Source organism: Gymnodraco acuticeps, unplaced genomic scaffold (assembly GCF_902827175.1).
Source record: "Gymnodraco acuticeps unplaced genomic scaffold, fGymAcu1.1, whole genome shotgun sequence".
Taxonomy (NCBI): Eukaryota; Metazoa; Chordata; class Actinopteri; order Perciformes; family Bathydraconidae; genus Gymnodraco; species Gymnodraco acuticeps.
This window is the reverse complement of record NW_022990335.1, coordinates 2,852,154-2,872,729: the sequence shown is the minus strand read 5'-3', so window position 1 is coordinate 2,872,729 and position 20,576 is coordinate 2,852,154. Positions and strand designations below refer to the sequence as shown.

The 20,576-nt window shown below is 41.2% G+C and overlaps 1 protein-coding gene across 2 annotated transcripts in view; it reads left to right on the top strand.

The window, feature by feature from the left end:
- zgc:173742 (DNA topoisomerase I, mitochondrial) overlaps positions 1–20,576 on the top strand; it is a 55,744-nt gene that overhangs the window by 26,961 nt on the left and 8,207 nt on the right. For both annotated transcript variants that reach the window (XM_034223395.1, XM_034223396.1), the window contains exons 10-16: positions 1,459–1,581; positions 1,723–1,910; positions 2,890–3,034; positions 7,295–7,438; positions 7,897–8,082; positions 14,863–14,931; positions 19,642–19,756. In XM_034223395.1, coding sequence (XP_034079286.1) covers positions 1,459–1,581; positions 1,723–1,910; positions 2,890–3,034; positions 7,295–7,438; positions 7,897–8,082; positions 14,863–14,931; positions 19,642–19,756 — 970 coding nt within the window. The remainder of the gene's footprint in view (positions 1–1,458; positions 1,582–1,722; positions 1,911–2,889; positions 3,035–7,294; positions 7,439–7,896; positions 8,083–14,862; positions 14,932–19,641; positions 19,757–20,576) is intronic.

The window sequence follows — 20,576 nt, the reverse complement described above, 5'->3', positions numbered from 1 at the left end:
CTATAGACGCCGGAGGCGTAAAAAAAGTTATTTAGCCTTCCCAAATCTGAGCCTCATGCGCCGCCTATGGGGGATGTGCTCGTGACTTATCCGACCGGCCCACTTCGGTACCGGCCCACTTCGGTACCGGCCCATCGGGATTGGTCCCGATGGGCAGTCCGCCACTGCACCCAGCCCACGTAAACTGTCAACGGGGGGAGCCTCGCTGCGGGGAAACGGTGGACCTAGTGTCCCGATCGGAGTGGGAATAATAATAATAATAATCCGTGCATTTTATCCATTAATTTCCCCAACATTGTGGTGAAAAAAACACACGTTTGTGTCGGTGTACTACAACTACAAAAAGCATCGGTTTGTTTTCTCATCAGGAAATGCAGACCGGCACAAACAAACGATTTTTAATCATCATTCTCACGATCATTTAATCTATCATATGTTCGCCGAATTGACATGAAAGCACTAATAAATGTAGTTTCATCCACTTGAGTTTACAACTACAAAAATAATCGATTTGTTTTTATATCACATCCGACGGGAGGAAATTCAGCAGCTCTCACTACCGATTTGTAATCCTAATGTAATCATCATCTTCACCACGATCATGTATGTTTATGTTCGCCGAATTGACATGAAAGCACTGACAAATATGAATATACTGTAGTCAACTTCATTAAAACGTTAGTAACGTGCCTAAACTCAGTAATTCACCATTTCTACGCATGACAACACACTTTGTCCGTGTTTGGCTCTCTCGCCGCACAGTGAAGCGTTCCCGCATTGACGTCACTTCCGGCTTCCCCCAAAACTTCAAAATGAGTCGAAGGAATTTCCCCGCGATGTTCGAAATTATTGATATTTAACGGAACGGTATCGCAACTTCTTTTTTAAACTGACGGTTCGAGATTACTAGTAGCCCAATATTTCATTGCACAACAGTTGTTGGGATGCTGTCACAGGCTCTTTAAGTGAGTTTCTGTATTATTAGAATATCACTAATGTTTTGCAATGTCTGGTGCATCAATCCTAAGCCAGTTCTGAGTGATATCCTTCTTTCCAGCAGCATGGAGAATATTGACCAGATATTTATCTTCTTCATGTATAGTTCCATCCATACTTCCCAAATATAGTTCAATACAAGTTTGAGGTATTCCGTACCCAAGTACCTCGCACAAAACGAGTTTCACGCAATTATTTCTAAGTGACCCAGCTTGGGTTGCTATTTCTAATTATTTTCATTAGATTCATCTGAGAAGTCAAGCAGCAGACACTTGGATGTATACATTGAGATACCACACACAAGAAGGAAAGATTCATTTAGTATACCATTTTTTTGTTGCTGATTACATTTCTTTTTTTTATCACTAAAAGATGTCCCTGTTTTTATACATGTATCACTCAAGAAGACTCTTGAAGCCCTGCCATACTCTGTGTTGAATATGTGTGCTTGTGTCTCTTTAGGAAATGACCCATGAGGAGAGGACACTGATCAAAGATCTGGACAAATGTAACTTTACAGAGCTCTTCGCCATGCATAAAGCCAGGGTGGAGGCCAGGAAGCTCATGACCAAAGAGGAGAAACTGGTAACATGCTGGCCTTTTAATCTGTACTGTGTATTTGAATGCTGTTGTCTCCATCACTCACAGTACTGTCCTTCCTGGTGTCTAAAGAAGGTCAGCATGGATCATTTAGGTTCTGGATAACTCATATCTTTTTGGTTTTAGGCTGTGAAAGAGGCCAACCAGAAGATTATTGATGAGTATGGCTACTGTCTGCTGGACCACCACAAAGAGCGCATCGGCAACTTTAAGATTGAGCCTCCGGGGCTGTTCCGGGGCAGAGGAGAGCACCCCAAACAGGGCATGCTGAAGACAAGGATCCTACCAAAGCAAGTCATCATCAACTGCATGAAGTGAGAGCAGTGCACAATTAACATAATTTATTTAAGGGAAATCCGAAATATGGTTTATTAAAGCAGTAAATTACTTAAGAGATTTAATTATGCATCACTTATTCACTCACAGTAGTAAGGATGTCGAGACTTAAACGTTGATTGGCTAACCACAGAGGACATGTTTGACCCGTTACAAATGTCGGCCTATAGGTTGATATAAAGTCTATAGGTTCATTTAATGTGGAAAACTCTGCAGTGCTTGGTAAGGGGTGTGTGTGTGTGTGTGTGTGTGTGTGTGTGTGTGTGTGTGTGTGTGTGTGTGTGTGTGTGTGTGTGTGTGTGTGTGTGTGTGTGTGTGTGTGTGTGTGTGTGTGTGTGTGTGTGTGTGTGTGTGTGTGTGTGTGTGTGTGTGTGTGTGTGTGTGTGTGTGTGTGTGTGTGTGTGTGTGTGTGTGTGTGTGTGTGTGTGTGTGTGTGTGTGTGTGTGTGTGTGTGTGTGTGTGTGTGTGTGTGTGTGTGTGTATCCAGCTGTGTCTCATAAATAGCAGGCAGAATAGCAAGCAAATGAGTATTGGAAACATTTTAATTCAGTATCAATGCATCATCTGATCAGCTCTTCTCAAAGACCTTTTTAGAGACTATCTATCAAACTTTTTAAAGAGGCCCTATTACGCTTTTGGGGTTATCGCTTTCCTGTAGTATTACTGATAACAAATTATAAAGATAAGAGCACACACAAACAGGGCAATACAATACGACAAAGTCAACAGTAAATACAATTAAAGGCAATTTCAGCATCTCTAAATTGGTAGCGCTTCGAAATGCTGTGTCTAGCACATTGTAGCAACAGATTGCCGGACTTAAAGGAAAGTGGCTCTTTATTTTCCCATCATTCTGGGTTTAGTTTATAGTTCTGACTTGAGTCTCTTAGTATGCTCTAGCTTGTACTCCAACACTCACACACACCCTCTTTCCTGCTCTCTCTCTTTCTCTGACAGAGGATCCCGTGTCCCTGTGGCGCCTGCTGGTCACAAATGGAAGGAGGTTCGTCATGACAACACTGTGACATGGCTGGCCAGCTGGACCGAGAACATTCAGGGATCTATTAAATACATCATGCTCAATGCCAACTCTAAACTCAAGGTAGCCTGTCCTCCTACATACGGGCAACAGGCAGATGCCACATTACCATTCCAGTAAATGAACACATATTAATTAGCAGTTGTATTGTTATAGTGCAGAGACAGGCACCATTTGTGTATTATGGTGTGGATTTGGTATTTCTAATTATAATCAAGATTTAATAAATATTTAGATAGTCTTCTCAGTTAATGGACACATATGGTCCTGAAGCACCTGAATGCATCAGCAGTCAATCGTTGCCTTAGTAGTCTCTTTACTCAACTGCTGGCCAGCTAACAATACTGTCATTTTGACAGAAATGACAGTTACTCACTAAATTCAATAAGGTATTGCAGGCAAGTAACATTTGTTTTCTCCATGACTAGCTGACATGAACAGTTGAAAACAACCATTCATTAAAAGAAAACACGTCGTATAGTCTGAAATTTGAAAACTACTAATATACTTATGGTATGTCATCTGACATTTATGGTGTTTTTAAAACAAACTACTTGCCCTTATTTTTGGCTTTTGCCTTTTCTTGTCTTATTTAATTAACCAAACAACATTGGCTGACAACACTGATGAAATATAAAACATATGGGTAGTCAAAGCACCAGCATCTTTGAATGAAAAATTAATTATGGAATAAAAAAAGATATATTTGAGCATGCAGAATCAGTTTTCATCAGTTTTTTATTTTAAACGAATTAATTCGCAGCATTTGAAAAGTTTGCCGTTGTTAGTACTCTGTTTTCAGGAGGACAGCTCGGTGTCTGCCAATTGGCAAATCCTATTGGCAGCCGGCCTCTTGCTTAGCACTCACAAACTGAGCACGCGGTAATGATTGGTGCTAAAACAGCCTGCATTCCAACTGAGATGAATTAAATCAAATCAAATCAAGTTTTATTTATATAGCACATTTATAAACGATTTTTGGTCGAGCCAAAGTGCTGTACATATAATAAAAATAGCCTACAGTAGAGACACTTTACAGCAAATACAACAGCACAGATTGTTCAGAATATCAGTATGAGAAAAACGACACCCTCTATCCTTAGACCCTCACATCGTACAAGGAAAAACTTCCAGAGAAAACCCACAGTTTAAGGGGGAAAAATGAGAGAAACCTCAGGGAGAGCAACAGAGGAGGGATCCCTCTCCCAGGACGGACAGACGTGCAATAGATGCCGTGTGTAAATCGAAGAGATAATACATTTTACAGCATATAGACCGAATGTTAGGAAATGCATGTGTCTGTAATAAGAAGATGAATCCACGAGGATGTCAGCTACAATCCTGTGGAAGCCATCAGGGAAGCAGCATGACGAGACCCAAGGCAGGACCGCAGAGACAGGTTCAGTCCACGACTTAATCCAGAACTCGGGATAGAGGATCCAAGACACAGGACTACAGCAAGAGGATCAGCCTCGACTCCGGATCCCGGCGTAGATATAGATACAAAACAAGAAAAAAGATTTGGCTGGGTTAATCGGAACAAGAGAATACACAGACACAGACAGAGAGGGAAAAGGTCATTGGATAAAAGTTATTCTTGATAACCCTCTAGAAAGATCTCATGAACTTCCCCACTCAATTTATCAAGACCCGAGCAGTTCTATTAGATATAGGATAAGAAACAGAGAGAGGGAGCACAACAACCTATGTCTTCGTCAGATGCACTCCCCCGCTTATCTAAGTGACTCTGTACCCCGTTACCCTCTACAAGGCCATAGACCAGCAGAGGGAAAATGGGGGGTGGGTAAGGGTTTTTAAGAATAAACCGCAAGGGTCTAAAGGGAAAAAAGATGAAATATAAGGTACTATATTTTAAGTAATCCTATCTACTATTCCTATATTCGAATAATGTATAAACTATTTTAAAAATACTTTATGAAATCCTATGTTATGTTATAAATATTAAAATAAATAAATAAATAATTAATTAACAAGTTGCACTAAAATGTATTCAGCTAAACTGGCAATCAAGTCATTAGAAAATACGGCCAATGCAATCATGACACAACATAAGTGAAGAAATGTAAAGTGTAAATCTTTGCACGGCAATTAATGCGCATTCTGTAATAAAGGTATAGATTTATTTAATTGTTAAGCAACGGTTAGCCATTTACTTTGCAAATAAATTAACGGAATCGGGCCTTTGTCCACATAGCGTCTTTTTAATTGTTTTTATGACCACGATATGTCTACAACATATCCCCACCGTTGTACGACAGCCTAGCATGGATGTGGACATCTTTTTTTACTAAACATTTTTGACCGTTTTTTCACTATAAGCAACAACCGGAAGATTCTTGCTCTCACAGTTTGTTTGAATGAGGTAGGCACTGCTCGGTCTGACAGCCATATAGCGAGGGAGGAGGACGATAAAAGTCACACACTCACAGGCAACAACATCCGCTGTCCATTCGACCAATCTGCTCCAATTTGTTAAGTTCTTTGGACCAGCACAGCCAAAAACAAGCTTTTTATTAAACTTTCTTAAAAGTTGTAGTATTTTCAACTTGGAGCAGCCTCACAAAAAAGACAGAGGCCTCAGGAAAAAGACGCTTGGCACATAGTTTCCGATGGCATGAGCTCGGTTTTCATTGGAATCAATTTTAAAAAGAAAAAGGCTTTGTGAACATGGCCCTTATTGGGTTTTTTTTCTTAGAAATTCACGGTCAAATAAGCCAGAACTGTTTGTGTAGGAAATGTGCATTTACATTCTTTTATTTATTGGTTGTACATTATTAAAATGCCATTATGGTTCTGTTTGGAGAGTAAATGGCAATCCCTATGTGTGTTAAATAAGACATGTGCGACATCTTTGTTTTTTTCCCCACTTCTCTCATATCTCTTTTTCGCTCTCCTCCAAAACATCACTCCTTTTCTTTCTTCTTTCCATCTTTCACATGTAAAGGTTAAGTTATTCCACTGTTAGTCTCCATGACAATAGGCCTGTGCGTGTTCACCGATGGTGCGTTTAATCACCTTGGTCCAAACTCCCAATAAATAACCAGCAGTAAACAAGCAAAGCAATGTTGTCATTAAAGTAGTGTGATATAACCAGGGTTGGGTTGTAACGGAATACGTGTAACGGCGTTACGTAATCAGAATACAAAAATCAAGTAACTGTATTCAGCTCGCGTTACATTTGAAAAACGAGTAATCTGATTACAGTTACTTTCGTAAACCTGAAGTGAATACATTTTGGATTACTTATTGGAATTATTGGTGGAAAGATTTCCTCACAACATTTAATATTCATTACTAAAGGTACAGCCGAATCATCACAGCGCACAAAACCTATTACCGCCGCAGATGGACCAAAAAAGGGAGCGTTTGAAAAAAAAGGGGCGGGTCCACTCAGTGAAACAATAACAACGAAACATGGAGGAACAAAAGTCTGCGTTTAAGTCGTGTGTGTGTGGTTAAAACACATCAGCCACACCGCTCTTTAGCCTTTCTAATGATTCTGAAGGTAAACACAGTGAAGGCGGTGCGTGAAAGGCTTGTCTTCTCAGAGGCTGAGTTAACCCTCCCGCTGCCTCCTGGTGCTGCAGAGATTTCATGAAGTGAAGGAGGTGTTCCTTCTATAAAACAGCTGTGGGCAGCAGATAGGCTACTGTGAGTGTCACGGACATTAATTCATAGATCAAGGCAGACTGGTGCACACACTCTCCTGTTTTGCCAATCCGGTGGTTAAACAAATATAGCTCTACACCCCTGGCCGACATGTCCTTAAAATGAAGTCCGAGTTCGACATTTTAATTCATGTCCTGCCAACACTGGCAGGACAGAAGGCGACACGCCCGTTCTAAGCCGTGTCCCTCACTCCTCACATCCCAAGCTGCATCCCCAAAGAGTTTATTATGTTGTTACATCGTTTCAGATGTGATGTTTCAGTTGTGCTCTTGATAAGCCATTAAAACAGTAAAAACACGTTCAGTTTCCTTTTGCTTTTTGTGTCTCCTGTTCACCAAAACATACCCATCTGTGATGGAAAAAGAAAGTAATCCAAAAGTAATCTGATTACGTTACTTTTTTAAGACGCGTAACTGTAACTGTATTCGGATTACTTTCAGAGCCATGTATTCAGTAATCAGTAACTGATTACATTTACAAAGTAACCCTCCCAACCCTGGATATAACATGGCATTAATGTCACGATAACCATTTTGAATTATGTCAAAGAAACTCACTTCATGTCTCCTCTTTCCTTTTCTCTTTCTCTACACCTTTTGTCCCTCCTTGTTTCCTTACTTTCATCCTTTGTAGGGAGAAAAGGACTGGGAGAAATATGAAGTTGCCCGCAAACTGAAGTCATGCGTGGGCAACATCCGTGAACAGTACGACCAGGATCTGAAAGCTAAACAGATGCAAACCCGACAAAGAGCCGTGGCCCTCTACTTCATAGACAAGGTCTGAGCCGTGGTCAAGGAACAACTCTGGCGTACGAACACTGCAATCAAGATGCCCAGATTTCTATGTTTACACGCCAGTGCTAGAAATAACTTTCACAGATTAAGTGCTCAGGTCTGATACCAGGAGCCACGTATTGGAAATCGATGCGATGCGTCTTGATTGTCTTCTCACATAGCTGGATGGAAGATCTTTCGCAATGAGATAAATGGATTATATGTAGCCATTTTCTTCCAGCGACCCCAAGCTAATTATCTCGCTCTGCATTGAGTCAAATGATAGATTGAGTGTGTGATTGCTTTTGGCTCGTGCCAAAGACTATTCAAATTCAGATTCAGCTTTGTTTACTTCTTTGTTATTCCTATCTAAGGACTCTTGAGTAGGATTGGCAAATGTTTGGTGTTGGATGAGTATGTGTGGATTTGATGTGTTTCTATCTATCTTCTGACCTAAAAAAGCTGGCGCTGAGAGCTGGTAACGAGAAGGATGAGGGAGAGACGGCAGACACGGTGGGTTGCTGCTCCCTGCGCGTGGAGCACATCACCCTCCACGAGAAACTGGACGGCAGCGAGTGTGTGGTGGAGTTCGACTTCCTGGGTAAAGATTGCATTCGCTACTACAACAAGGTGCCCGTCATCAAGAAGGTAAAGGAACAAAAAGTTGCCAAAAGTACTCACACACTCATATGGATGTCACAATGCTAGAAGTGTAATACCTGATATTAATCCCATCAGGGTTGGAAGGGGTTACTTTTAAAATGTATTCCGTTGCAATTACTAGTTACAGGTACAAATAAATGTAATCAGTAACATAATCTGAGTATCGGAATATAAAAGGAATGTAACCTGATTACTTTCCGTTACTTTTGGATTACCTCCAAATCAAAGGCAATGCTAATAAATATCAGAGAAAGGAAATATCAATAATTTACTTACGTTTATATGTATGACAACAGGCTAGCATATTCAGGCAGTAGCCTTTACACCATGGGTCGGCAACAGGCGGCCCGCGGGCCATTGTTGGCCCGCCAGCAATAATATTTGGCCCGTAATTTTGAGAATCAAAAATAAAATATTATTTTGATTTTTTTTTTTTTTTTTTTTTTTTTTTTACAACATAGGACCGACAGTCGCACATCAGGGTTTCTGTTAGCCGCCGATCGATCGGCCGCCGGTCATTATCGGCCGATATTCACTCTTAATAGTTTGATCGGTGCTCTCTATAAAGGCCGATCAGGAGAGCTGGATCTGATCGATATGGACATAAACACGAGTGAAGTGTAACCGGACCCGAGAGAGAGATCAGATCAGCTGCTGAGTCTGATGGAGACACGCAGCTCTGCATGATCACCTGAAGCCCCGCCCACTGTTTAGCAAACTGACGGGCTGGGAGGGAGAGAGAGGGAGGGAGAGAGGAAAAGAGAGCATCCGTTTCTCCCGTGTTATTATTCAAAGTTATTGTAAACTTTTGAATAATGTACTTCATCTACTACAAGTAGTTTGTTTGAATGTAATAATTATGTTGTTTGTGGAATCATTTATTGAAAAATGAATCTGAACTTTTTGATCTGTAACGATTATAAACTGAAGCAATATAAAAATGAGCCCCATTAACTGAGTTTTAAACATCAGCATATCCGGTCCTAGTCCGGTGATTACCTGCTAACGGAAACTCTGCTACACCATTCTTATTATTATTATTGAAATATGACCGGTAAGTTTCAAATTTGTCCGGTAAAATAAATTCTGTGCCGACATATCCGCTTACATTCATAATGTCAGCGGAGGGAGGGGAAGCGGCGCTGTGGAAGAGCAGAGTGGAGGGAGAGCTGTCATCTTCCCTTTACAAGCTTCAAACATGTATTTATCGTGTGATTTTGGAAATAAAAATGTCATATTCTGAAAGCCAAGACTTTGTTTATTTAAAATCAAACAAAACACTCGAACCCCGAAAAACTATTTTTTTACGCAAATCCACGTTTATTTTGAAATGAGCCGTTGCGACTTCCGACTGATTTCGATAGAGCGGGTCACATATGGCAAATGTGTGGTTGGGGGGAACCGGGTCAATTAAAGTACTTATTTAACTATTAAATACATTGAGTTTGAGTAAAATACTTGCTTACTGATTAATTTAGGTTATAATATATTAAATTGCAAAGCAAAACTGCTGTAATTGATTTATTTTGTCCTTTGGTATTTTTTAAAGGTTTTCAACCTGAAAGAATCCTAATGTGTCCTTGAAAAGTTGAAATAAAGAAAAGGAAAAAGGATTCCAGTTGTCCCTCAAGCCTCTCAAATGTGGGCAAACACTCAAATAAATGCCAAAAACCCAGAGAACTTGACAATACTTATCAGAATAAAAGCATGTTAAATAACACTGCTAGTTACTTTACTCAGTGGAGGCTCGTCCATTGAGGAAAGGGAGGACCATCCACCCTACAATTTCAGAGAAAAATAGACTTTGAAGAGAACAATAAATACACCTCAATTTAAAAGATAAGTCTGTTAAAATACAGATAATAGCCCTGGCTTTGGGACTGAAATGGGGCTAGAGAGGACGAGCCTCCCTATGGGCGGGTCTAGCCACAGGCTCTGGATTGGGCGTATATCATCAGTGAACCAATCAGCGGATCTGACTGCGCATCAGAGTGTTGATGGGGAGGGTCATCAGCGATATCAGAGTTTTTTCTGAACCGGGGAACAGGGGCGCTGCACCCTCTTACCAAAATCAATTCCTTGAATTAGGCTTTCATTATGTTCTGCCCCGCCATCTTGCGGCTCAGCAAAAAATTGGCCCACGGCCCAACTTACTTGCCTACCCCTGCTTTACACCAACAATGAGCACATACTCCATCTATCCATCCATCTCCTCCCGCTTATCCGTGGTCGGGTCGTGGGGGTAGCAGTTCCAGCAGAGAGCCCCAAACTTTCTTTTCCCTGGCGACATCAACCAGCTCTGACTGGGGGATCCCAAGGCGCTCCCAGGCCAGCAAAGAGATATAATCCCTCCACCTGGTCCTAGGTCTACCCCTTGGTCTCTTCCCAGCTGGACGTGCCTGGAACACCTCCCTAGGGAGGCGCCCAGGTGGCATCCTTACTAGGTGCCCGAACCACCTCAACTGGCTCCTTTCGACGCGAAGGAGGAGCGGCTCAACTCTTGAGTCCCTCCCTGATGACCGAACTTCTCACCTTATCCCTAAGGGAGACGCCAGCCACCCCGCGGAGAAAACCCATCTCGGCCACTTGTATCCGCAATCTCGTTCTTTCGGTCATGACCCATCCTTCATGACCATAGGTGAGGGTAGGAACGAAAATGGCCTGGTAGACAGAGAGCTTTGCCTTCTGGCTCAGCTCCCTTTTCGTCACAATGGTGCGGTAAAGCGACTGCAGTACCGCTCCCGCTGCTCCGATTCTCCGGCCCATCTCACGCTCCATTGTTCCCTCACTCGAGAACAAGACCCCGAGATACTTGAACTACTTCACTTGGGGTAAGGACTCATTCCCTACTTGGAGTGGACAGTCCATCGGTTTCCTGCTGAGAACCATGGCCTCAGATTTGGAGGTGCTGATCCTCGTCCCAGCCGCTTCACACTCGGTTGCGAACCGATCCAGTGAGTGCTGAAGGTCGCAGACCGATGAAGCCATTAGAACCACATCATCTTCAAAAAGCAGTGGTGCAATCTTTAGTCCACCAAACTGCAGACCCCCTCCCCCACGACTACGCCTCGAAATCCGATCCATGTATATTACAAACAGGATTGGTGACAAAGCGCAGCCCTGGCGGAGGCCAACCCTCACCGGAAATGGGTCCGACTTACTGCCGAGGACCCGGACACAGCTCTCGCTTTGGGAGTGTCACTACCCGATCTGCAGCTCTGCCCGATCTGCAGTACGCATGTGCGAAAGGGTCCGCCATATTGGACAACTCCGGACGGCAACCCAAGTAGGACACTTGACACAGTGGCTTTTGGCAAAGCTCAAAAAGAACAGCTATCGTACTGAATCAATATTTACTGTGAATGTATGCAAAAATGTATGGCATATAGCTGTCTAACAGAAGTTAAATTCATTTCTCACTTATTCTGACAATGTACTTAACCCCAAATAAAAGAACCAAATAAAAAGAGTTGTTAAGTAAGAGTGAAGTCACGTTGTAATAACAATAACTCATCCCTATCGAGTTTTCTTTTTGTGATTTGCCACTGTGTCAAGTGTCCTACTTGGGTTGCCGTCCGGAGTTGTCCAATATGGCGGACCATCTCGCACATGCGCACTGCAGATCGGGCAGTGACAGGGAGTACAGAGATTGGATGGCCCTGAGTAGAGACCCCCTCACCCCATACTCCTGCAGCACCCATTCCTTCTATCATCTACCATCTAATTGTTTTAGCTGTGAAAACATTTCCCTCCAACTGTATTAGAGTCAACTACTTTTTACACATTTAGAACTGAAAACATAACTTTATAGTTTACCTTCGCCCGAAAGTAAAGAGCTTAAACGCACCGTTATTCAAACATAAGGAAGCTTCTCTAGAAAATAGCCGATGATTATTTTCTGTCAACTGACTAGTTGATTAGTTGACTAATGGTTGCAGCTCTACTTCTTTGTAATACAAATCCACTGAATTTCAGTATAATATTCTAGGCGTTGCCCTTTTGGTTCCTGCAGAGAAGGTCACTTGCACACATATCGACACGCACAGAGCATGGAGAAGAGAGAACTGAGAAATGTCCTTGAGGCACAGTTTTAGATTGGATTCCTGTAGCTGTGCTGCTTTAATTTGTCTGTCCGTTACAACCCTTGGAATATTCAGCACATACATATCCATATAACTGTTCAGTAGTATATAGGAATAATTATTTCTTATAGATTGTATCTTTGCAGCAGCATTTATGACACCATTGTTTTTAAAATCTTAAATTACAGTTGAATCCTTTTCTTTCATCCTTATTTTAAACCCTTACTTAGTTTTAGGTTTCCTTCGTGGTAAAAAAAAAAAGCAAAAGGCTTTTGCTCACATAACTTGTCTTTTAGGCATTTAATTAAATGAATGTTTTTGATGTGCAGTTATAAATCAGTGCTTCTGCTTTTCAGCATCAGAAATCATTAGATATTATAATATAATGATAAGATATGAGGAAAGACAGAATAGTTAATATGAAAGACGCACTGTAAATCAAAGTGGAAATAGCGTTTCTTATTATATCCGTACCCTTTTTTTAACGCATTTGTCGGCCCCAAATCATTTAAATATAATGTGACATTGAGTCACATTAAGTAGCATACTTTAAACGCAGATTGAGATGCTGTCCAATTTTATTTGAGCTTGTGCAAATATTTCTAGGCATGGCTTCTTGCTGTCAGGTGTCCTCACAGTTCGTCAGGTGGGACCGACTGCCTACATGGGAATATTTAAGAGAACATAAATTATTTAGGGAGCTACTCCTTTCAGCTGCGGGTCGATCTCTTACAGTCAATGATGATGCCTTCTGTAATGAGTAAGTTAGCCAAGGCCTGTGTGTGTGTGTGTGTGTGTGTGTGTGTGTGTGTGTGTGTGTGTGTGTGTGTGTGTGTGTGTGTGTGTGTGTGTGTGTGTGTGTGTGGTGTGTGTGTGTGTGTGTGTGTGTGTGTGTGTGTGTGTGTGTGTGGTGTGTGTGTGTGTGTGTGTGTGTGTGTGTGTGTGTGTGTGTGTGTGTGTGTGTGTGTGTGTGTGTGTGTGTGTGTGTGTGTGTGTGTGTGTGTGTGTGTGTGTGTGTGTGTGTGTGTGTGTGTGTGTGTGTGTGTGTGTGTGTGTGTGTGTGTGTGTGTGTGTGTGTGTGTGTGTGTGTGTGTGTGTGTGTGTGTGTGTGTGTGTGTGTGTGTGTGTGTGTGTGTGTGTGTGGTCTCAGCGGTCTCAGCCCATGCTATCTTCTGTTCCAGAGATGGAGACAGAAATGTTAGCACCTGACAGCCAAAGTGTTTTGTTTCTTGGCAGAACGTATCATTATTCAAATGAGTGTATTCAAAAGCAATACATTAGCTAGAATTAATTAGTCTTTTGCATTTTTTAGCATCATCAATTCCCATGGAAATCAGTGAGATTGCTGTGAAATGTCACTTGGTATAAAATTGAACACGGATGGATTAAGTAATTTCCTACCTCTGGAGGGGTATTAAAATAATTAAATGTAACACTTATATGTACTGTATATGCAACTTGCTTCTTCTGCAGAAACCCTGCTTGCAGAGGACAATAGGCTCTGCAGGGGAGGAACACAGAAATGGCAAAGAATTGGAGCCATGCTATGCTTACTGCCAATGCAGTACTGCCAATGTTATAGTGAAATTGAATTAAAGTCACATCATTGTTTCTTAACAGGAAGAAGAGTGATCATAAGGGTTAATGCTAATGGTTTGTTCACACTGGACGCAAAGAAACTGACTTTACGCACGATTACATGTAAAGTCAATGTGTAGTTATTTCTGCATCATTTTGATATGTGTATTACAATTAAATAAAGTCTAAATTCTACTTTTTGTTATTTTGTTGGTTTACATGAAGATAAGCCCTGCCTCCTCGCCAGTTGGAGTGACGCAAGTAAAACAAATAATGCTCGGTCAAACTTGCACCAGTACCGCTTGGCGCATCTCTGTTCTGCGTCCGCTGTGAACGCACCTTAAGCTCATGTGCTTTCAACATTTATGCCAACACAGTATCGGTCTTTTATTTGAAAGTAAATTCCCAACTTATTACACAATTTAGCCACCAGTTAAAACTATAAATTACTTTATCAATATATCTCCATTTCTTAATATTTTCTTAATAGATTTAAATTCTTAACACAAACATACACAGACACATCACTAATTAAGCAAACTGACTTTGGTGGCTCTGCTTCTCTGAGATTTTTCCACCGAGAAACTGATTTACATTTTATCCCAAAAGCACTTCTTGCATTTAACCTTTTTCTGTATTTTTCAGCTTGTTTGCCAAGGGGAACATCATTGCCTCGGCACTGAATATGTTGGTGTGTTTTATAAAGCAACTCATCTGTTGCTATTAATTGGTGTCTTGCATATTTAATGAAGTTATTTAATGAAGTCGGGCGCCAGACACACACACACACACAAACACACTCACTCACACCACTCTCGTTGTGTCTATTGCTTTTCTATAAGTTTGTATTTTATAGGGTTATAGATCTGACTCATAAAATAGGTTTTAAAACATTAGTCTCACTTTTGTAGATACAAAAAAAGAAGTTAATTTGTAAATGTGACAGTAATGGAATGCAATTTAATATTTCTATTCATCATTATTATATTTGAAATGTCCAAAATGCTGCGGCTGGGCCTTAAATGTAAGTAGTTTCTGACTGGTAGCTGATTGGCTGCTTTGCTTTTCCCCAGTTCTTACAAGATTTGTCTTTCTATCTTTTCAGGTTTTTAAGAATCTTAAACTTTTCATGGAAAACAAATCACCTGGAGATGACGTCTTCGATCGCCTCACTGTGAGTCTCTCGCTAACACTCACTGCTAACACTATTTTTACATGTTTCATTGATACCAGCCAACCTTGATGTTTAGTTTTGAACCTCTTGTGAAACATTGCCAAATAAGAATCTAGATTTAAGGATTTAATGATTCAAAGGCTTTATTCTCATATGCACAAAAGCCACAGTGTAGTTGTTGGCAATGACGTTCTTTAAGGGGCCTTTTTTGGTTGTTCCCTTTCTTATACTGCTGTTGTATAGGTTTGTGTGCATAGTCTGCAAAACCTAAAATACAAAGTTCCCTCGAGAGGGAGTTTCTCACCTGCCTGAAACGCCTCCATTGAACTGCTTTGTTTACTTGCGTAACATAATGACATCACTATGTAACAGTTGCGCTTCTCTTGGTTAGAGCTTCAACACATTGTACGTACATAATATGCTGAGGGGTGGGACAATTCGCTAAGCGGTTGGCCAGTCACAACAGAGCCTACCAGCTAACCAATCACACCATTTTGGCCCCTGGTTTCAGACAGAGGGTGAAAAGATCTCTTTCGACTCCACTTCGAGCGATAGAATTATTAACAAAGCACTTATATACTAATAAAGGACTGGCTTATCTAAAGCCAGTTGAGTAGCACTTGAAATGTTGTTGCTCTATGAAACCTGATGTACTTATATGATTCTGTTTTCTTCAAGTTTGTATTTTGTTGGTCGAACGCACTTATTGTAAGTCGCTTTGGATAAAAGCGTCAGCTAAATGTAATGTAATGTAAAAAAGAGGTGCTGCAGCACAGGTAGTATGAGAGAAATAAAGAGCTTTTAGAACATGAAAGCATGGAGACATGTCGCAGTAGAGGCTCAAAATACAAATAAATACCGTACAGTGGAATAAAATACGTTTTATTTCATAATATATAACTATGTGGATTGTAAACAGATACACTTCACACAACTCAGGAAATCTTATTTTCAGTGGATTTTGGTGTTTGGAAAATAATTTGAGGAAAAATGTCAATATGTGCTTAAATATATTTGCCAACTTTGTTTAAATAAGTACTGATGGTGGAATAAATGAGAGCAACTCCCCTGAGGTGTAAAATATTCTGCAAGCAAAATAGAATTATTTCCAAAAATATTTTCCGGGTAAAAGAAGGCTGCAACGAAGGAAAAGCGGGGACTAAATTGTAAGGTGTAAGAGAGATGAGATTGAATGAGCTCGAGCCGTTGGGGTGGGAGAGATGAAAGGGGTAAAGTGAGGAGAAGGGGAAGAATATTGGAAGCTGGGAGACTGAAAGAGTTTCAAACGAGAGAGGGGATGGACCCTGGCAGATAAAAATGAAACTGTGCGAGTAGAAATTGAGAGTGAACATGCTGAGTGGATGAATTTCCACACATAGAAATCTGCCATCCTTTCAACCTCTTCCTCTAGCTGCTGGCGGGAAGGCCACACACACAATGCAGCTGTCCAACACATGGTTAGCCCCCCACAGGGAGACCTGGGACTTCTCAGGGTTCTTAGTCTTTATATAACAAGATAACAGCATTATTTGTCTATTTAAGAATACACCGCAGGCTAACAGATTGTCCTTGTTGAGGAAACATATTCAGAATTGTTTAATACTAACAAGTTTCATCCAGTGGAAACCAAGCGATGGGTACAGCAGCTAACAGCCAGGCAGCCATGGTTCTTTCATTGCTGAGAAATCCCTTATCTTGTGAGACGGTGCAACAGATGAATGGTCACTTTGAAGAGGAGGTCAATAGAGTTGTCCACAGATTACGTATTATTGTAGGCTTACCTGGAAGTTAGCAATAAAAGGGCTCCCTCGTCAAAAAGCATTTTTTTCTGTTATTGCAGAAATTAAGCCCTTTGGCAAACCATTGTTCACAATACCTACTTGTTTTGTTAAGCAGGATAATCTCCACAAATTGACACCAATGATACCACCTTTTACTTTTTTAAGCATAAATGCAATTAGCAGATTTGCAAAAAGCTAACGTTAGGCTACAAACAAACAACATCACGGTAGCATGGCTTCACATCACCACCACTAAGCTAAATATGCTAATGTTTACTTTGATGTCTTTTAAGTAGTCTCGTTTAGCCACCGTCGTTTTTAGGACATAGAAGCTTCAGACTTTCACCAGTGAGGCATTTACTCACGTATTTTTATGTCGTAGAACAAAACTTAAAAATCTTGCATTAACCACGGTCCTTATTTTGGGCTTCTAACCAAAATCATGTTAAAAATCTGAATCGGACATAAGGAGAATTAAACATAAGAAGTAAAATATACAATGAGATAAATAGACATAAGAAATGCAAGTAAATACAAATAATACAATATTATGTAAACATAAGAAGAGATGTTCCTGCCTTATTGACAGAGGAAATAGTTAAACAATCTCAGGGGTTTTTCTAGAAAAATATAGTATGAAGGCGCTAATGTACCTTCCGGCCAAAATGGCGGCCCGCCCACTTTCCGCTGAAAATAATGCATTAGAGCCAAGCCAAAAAAAGTCTTCATGTCTTAAAGCTGCTGAGTCATATGTTGCACCTCAAACATCAAATACATCCCTACTTACGGTTCTTTACTTCCTCTACAGAAAAACCGTAAAAACAAAGCTGTCTATGTCGTCTGGTGGTCTATGTGACACGATATTCATATTTTATATTTTATATTCTATACCGTTTTTGAAATATTGTTTTTTGGCATCACTTTCTAATTTTATAGGGAAAATCAGTATTTTGATATCAGGGCGCACGCCGGAAGGAAGGACTTCCTGTGGCGCTTTTCGGTGCATCTTTGTGGAATGAGTCTTTCACTAAAGGTACACCTGTGTCTGACCATGGCTGTCATGGAGTGATATACTTCAAGACGAGGTAACCAGAAGTCGTAAATCAAATAAAACTAATTCCCAGGTTTTATGACTCATTCCTGCACTCTGAGAAGGAGGCAGAGAGAGATGCGGATTAGAAAGCACCTGGAAGTTCTAGTGTCAGTCACGTGACACTATCTCAAGATTGACAGGCAGGAAAAGGGAGCTCCAAACGGGGACAGGGAGTGAGAGGGTGAGATGAAGAGATGGAGCAATTGAAGGAAGGAGTGTGCCGCCTCTGCTCCCTGCCCTCCAGTGTGTCAAGAAATGTCAGGGTGTGTTGGAGGTGGAATGGTAATGGCGTCTGTGGGCAGGCCTGATTGGCACCCGTAAAGGCCAGGCCACTGAGAGAGCGGAGAGGATGGGGGGGGTTGGAGGAGATGGAGAGGTAGAAATGTGACAGCTGGTCCAGGTGAGGGGGGGTGAAGAGGGAGAAGGTGGAACATGGCTGGAAAAGAGTAGGAGGTGGGAGAGAGGGAGGAAAGGATAGAGTTGTGGAGGAGGCTTTCATTCAAATGTTTCAGTATTATTTTATCGGTTGTTTCTACTTCTTATTGGTTTTTAACTCACGTGCACCTTTTATGAGTTTGCTTTGTGTGTTCTTATATCTAAAGTGATAAATACAGCGAAACTGCTCCCTTGGCGCCGGGTACCTGGCAGCCTCTCTGCTCTGCCACCTCTCCTATCTGCACGTGGTGGTGTTTGTGCATGTACATCCTCCCTGTGTGTGTAATGTGTGTAAACACAACAGAGTGGGGAAAGAAATGTCCCCGAAAGGGATTAATAAAGTATGTCTTTTTCTTCTTCTTCTTTCTGATGATCAACGGCCATTTGTCTATTTGGGAGGAAACATATAAAGACCCCTCAACATACACAGGTTTCATGCAGTGGAAACCGAGCGATCGCTGCGGCAGCGGCAGTCTGGCAACGTTTGGTTAAGTGCTCTTGTTTGCTGAGAAACCTCCTGTCTTGTTGTGAGACAGTTGTAGGTAGGAACATATGGGACGGATGAATGGTTATTTAGAAGCAGACGGAGTGTGTTCATGAGGAAATTCAGCACAGACGGCTATCATGCTTGTCCCTCAGACCTGCAGACACTCTCATTAGCATCACAGTGGCAGAGTCAGGTAGCCTATTAGCAAGGCAGACATAACAACGTTGTGTGTGTGGATGTGTGTGTGTACCTCCCTCCAGCATATGTAAACATGACAAACTCTCTCGAAGTCTCCTGCAGTCTATGGCCCCAGACAGCCGGGTCCTGACCCTGCTCTGATCAAACCAACCACATCATCATTAATGTAATCCTCACTAAAATCATCACCATTATTTCTTCTTCTGCCAGAGCTATGGTTGTTTGTCTCATCTGTGAGCTTGTATCTGTGTTTAGAAATGCATCCTCTAAAGTCCTCATGTTTGCACCTCATATCAGTGTGTGCGCAGAGAGCCCATGTGTTTTGTTTGCTTACACTGTTAGCCTCATCTCATTGCTGCTGTGTTGGAGCTGCGGCCATTAGCCAGCAGCTAATGGCTATCTAACCACTGACTATGACAGCTCTAACTTGCTATAATACCTACCCAAATGTCAGCGGGGAAATAGTACTGTGATCTATTTTAATCTGCCTGCTGTAATTGATGATGATGATAATGAAGGCAGAGATGGAGTTGTATGTGTTTTATTTGTTATTGTACATTACACACACTTCAATCACTGCTGTGGTGCAATGCCACACTGCCACCTAGTGGTAGAGTTTAGAGACAGTCTGTCTCCTGGTTTTGTGTTAACATTGAGTTTGTTCAGTACCACACTGGTGTTAAATGTGTTTCTCTGCTTCACATTTCTCTCTGCAGACAATCCTGCTGAACAAGCACCTGAGTTCTCTGATGCCCGGTCTGAGTGCCAAGGTCTTCAGGACGTATAACGCTTCCATCACCTTACAGCAGCAACTGAAAGAGCTGTCAAACAGTAAGACACTCACACTCAATGCTTATTATGCCATGTAACATTACACTCATAGCTCTTAAAATCTCAGTTTAATATTCCTAAGCAGCAACATGGGTAATTTCCGCTCAAAGAGGACATCATCTGCACATTTTCTGATTCATATTTGTATTTTGTGCCTCTACTGTAGGGCTGTGCGATTATGGCAAAAATCATAATCACGATTATTTGGGTCAATAATTGATATCACGATTATTTTGACGATTATTCATTGACCATTTATTGAACTTTAAAACAAATAATATTTTACCAATAAACAAGATCAACAAATATGTTGGAGCGCACTTCCAAAACCATACTAAACATATATTAATATGATAAATAAAAATAAATTAGACCAAAATAAATGAAATCCAACATGTTGCAGTGCACTGTCACAACCTACTGAAAACTCCTTAACATATAGCCAACATTTTGGTAAAACATATTCAACATATTCCACTCAGTTAAACGTTGAAGGCTGGCCAACCGTCATGGTCCAGAAGTAACAGGAAATAAATGTTGAACTACAATTTAAGACCAAATAAAAATGTTTAGGCCACCATGGCAAATGCTGGTAGGACTGCTCATGTCATCTCTTAAAGATTGTTCGCAAGAAACACCAGCCTGTTTACATGGTCTGGTTTCAGAGATGAGCGCAGGTAGGTGACAATATTGCCACCTGTACTGAAGACCCTCAGCCACGCCCCGACACATGGGGTGACGCCGGCCAATCACAAAGCTTTGATGCGTTCATGTGCATTATTCTGGCACAGGAAGATTATGTTACAGGACATTAACGATA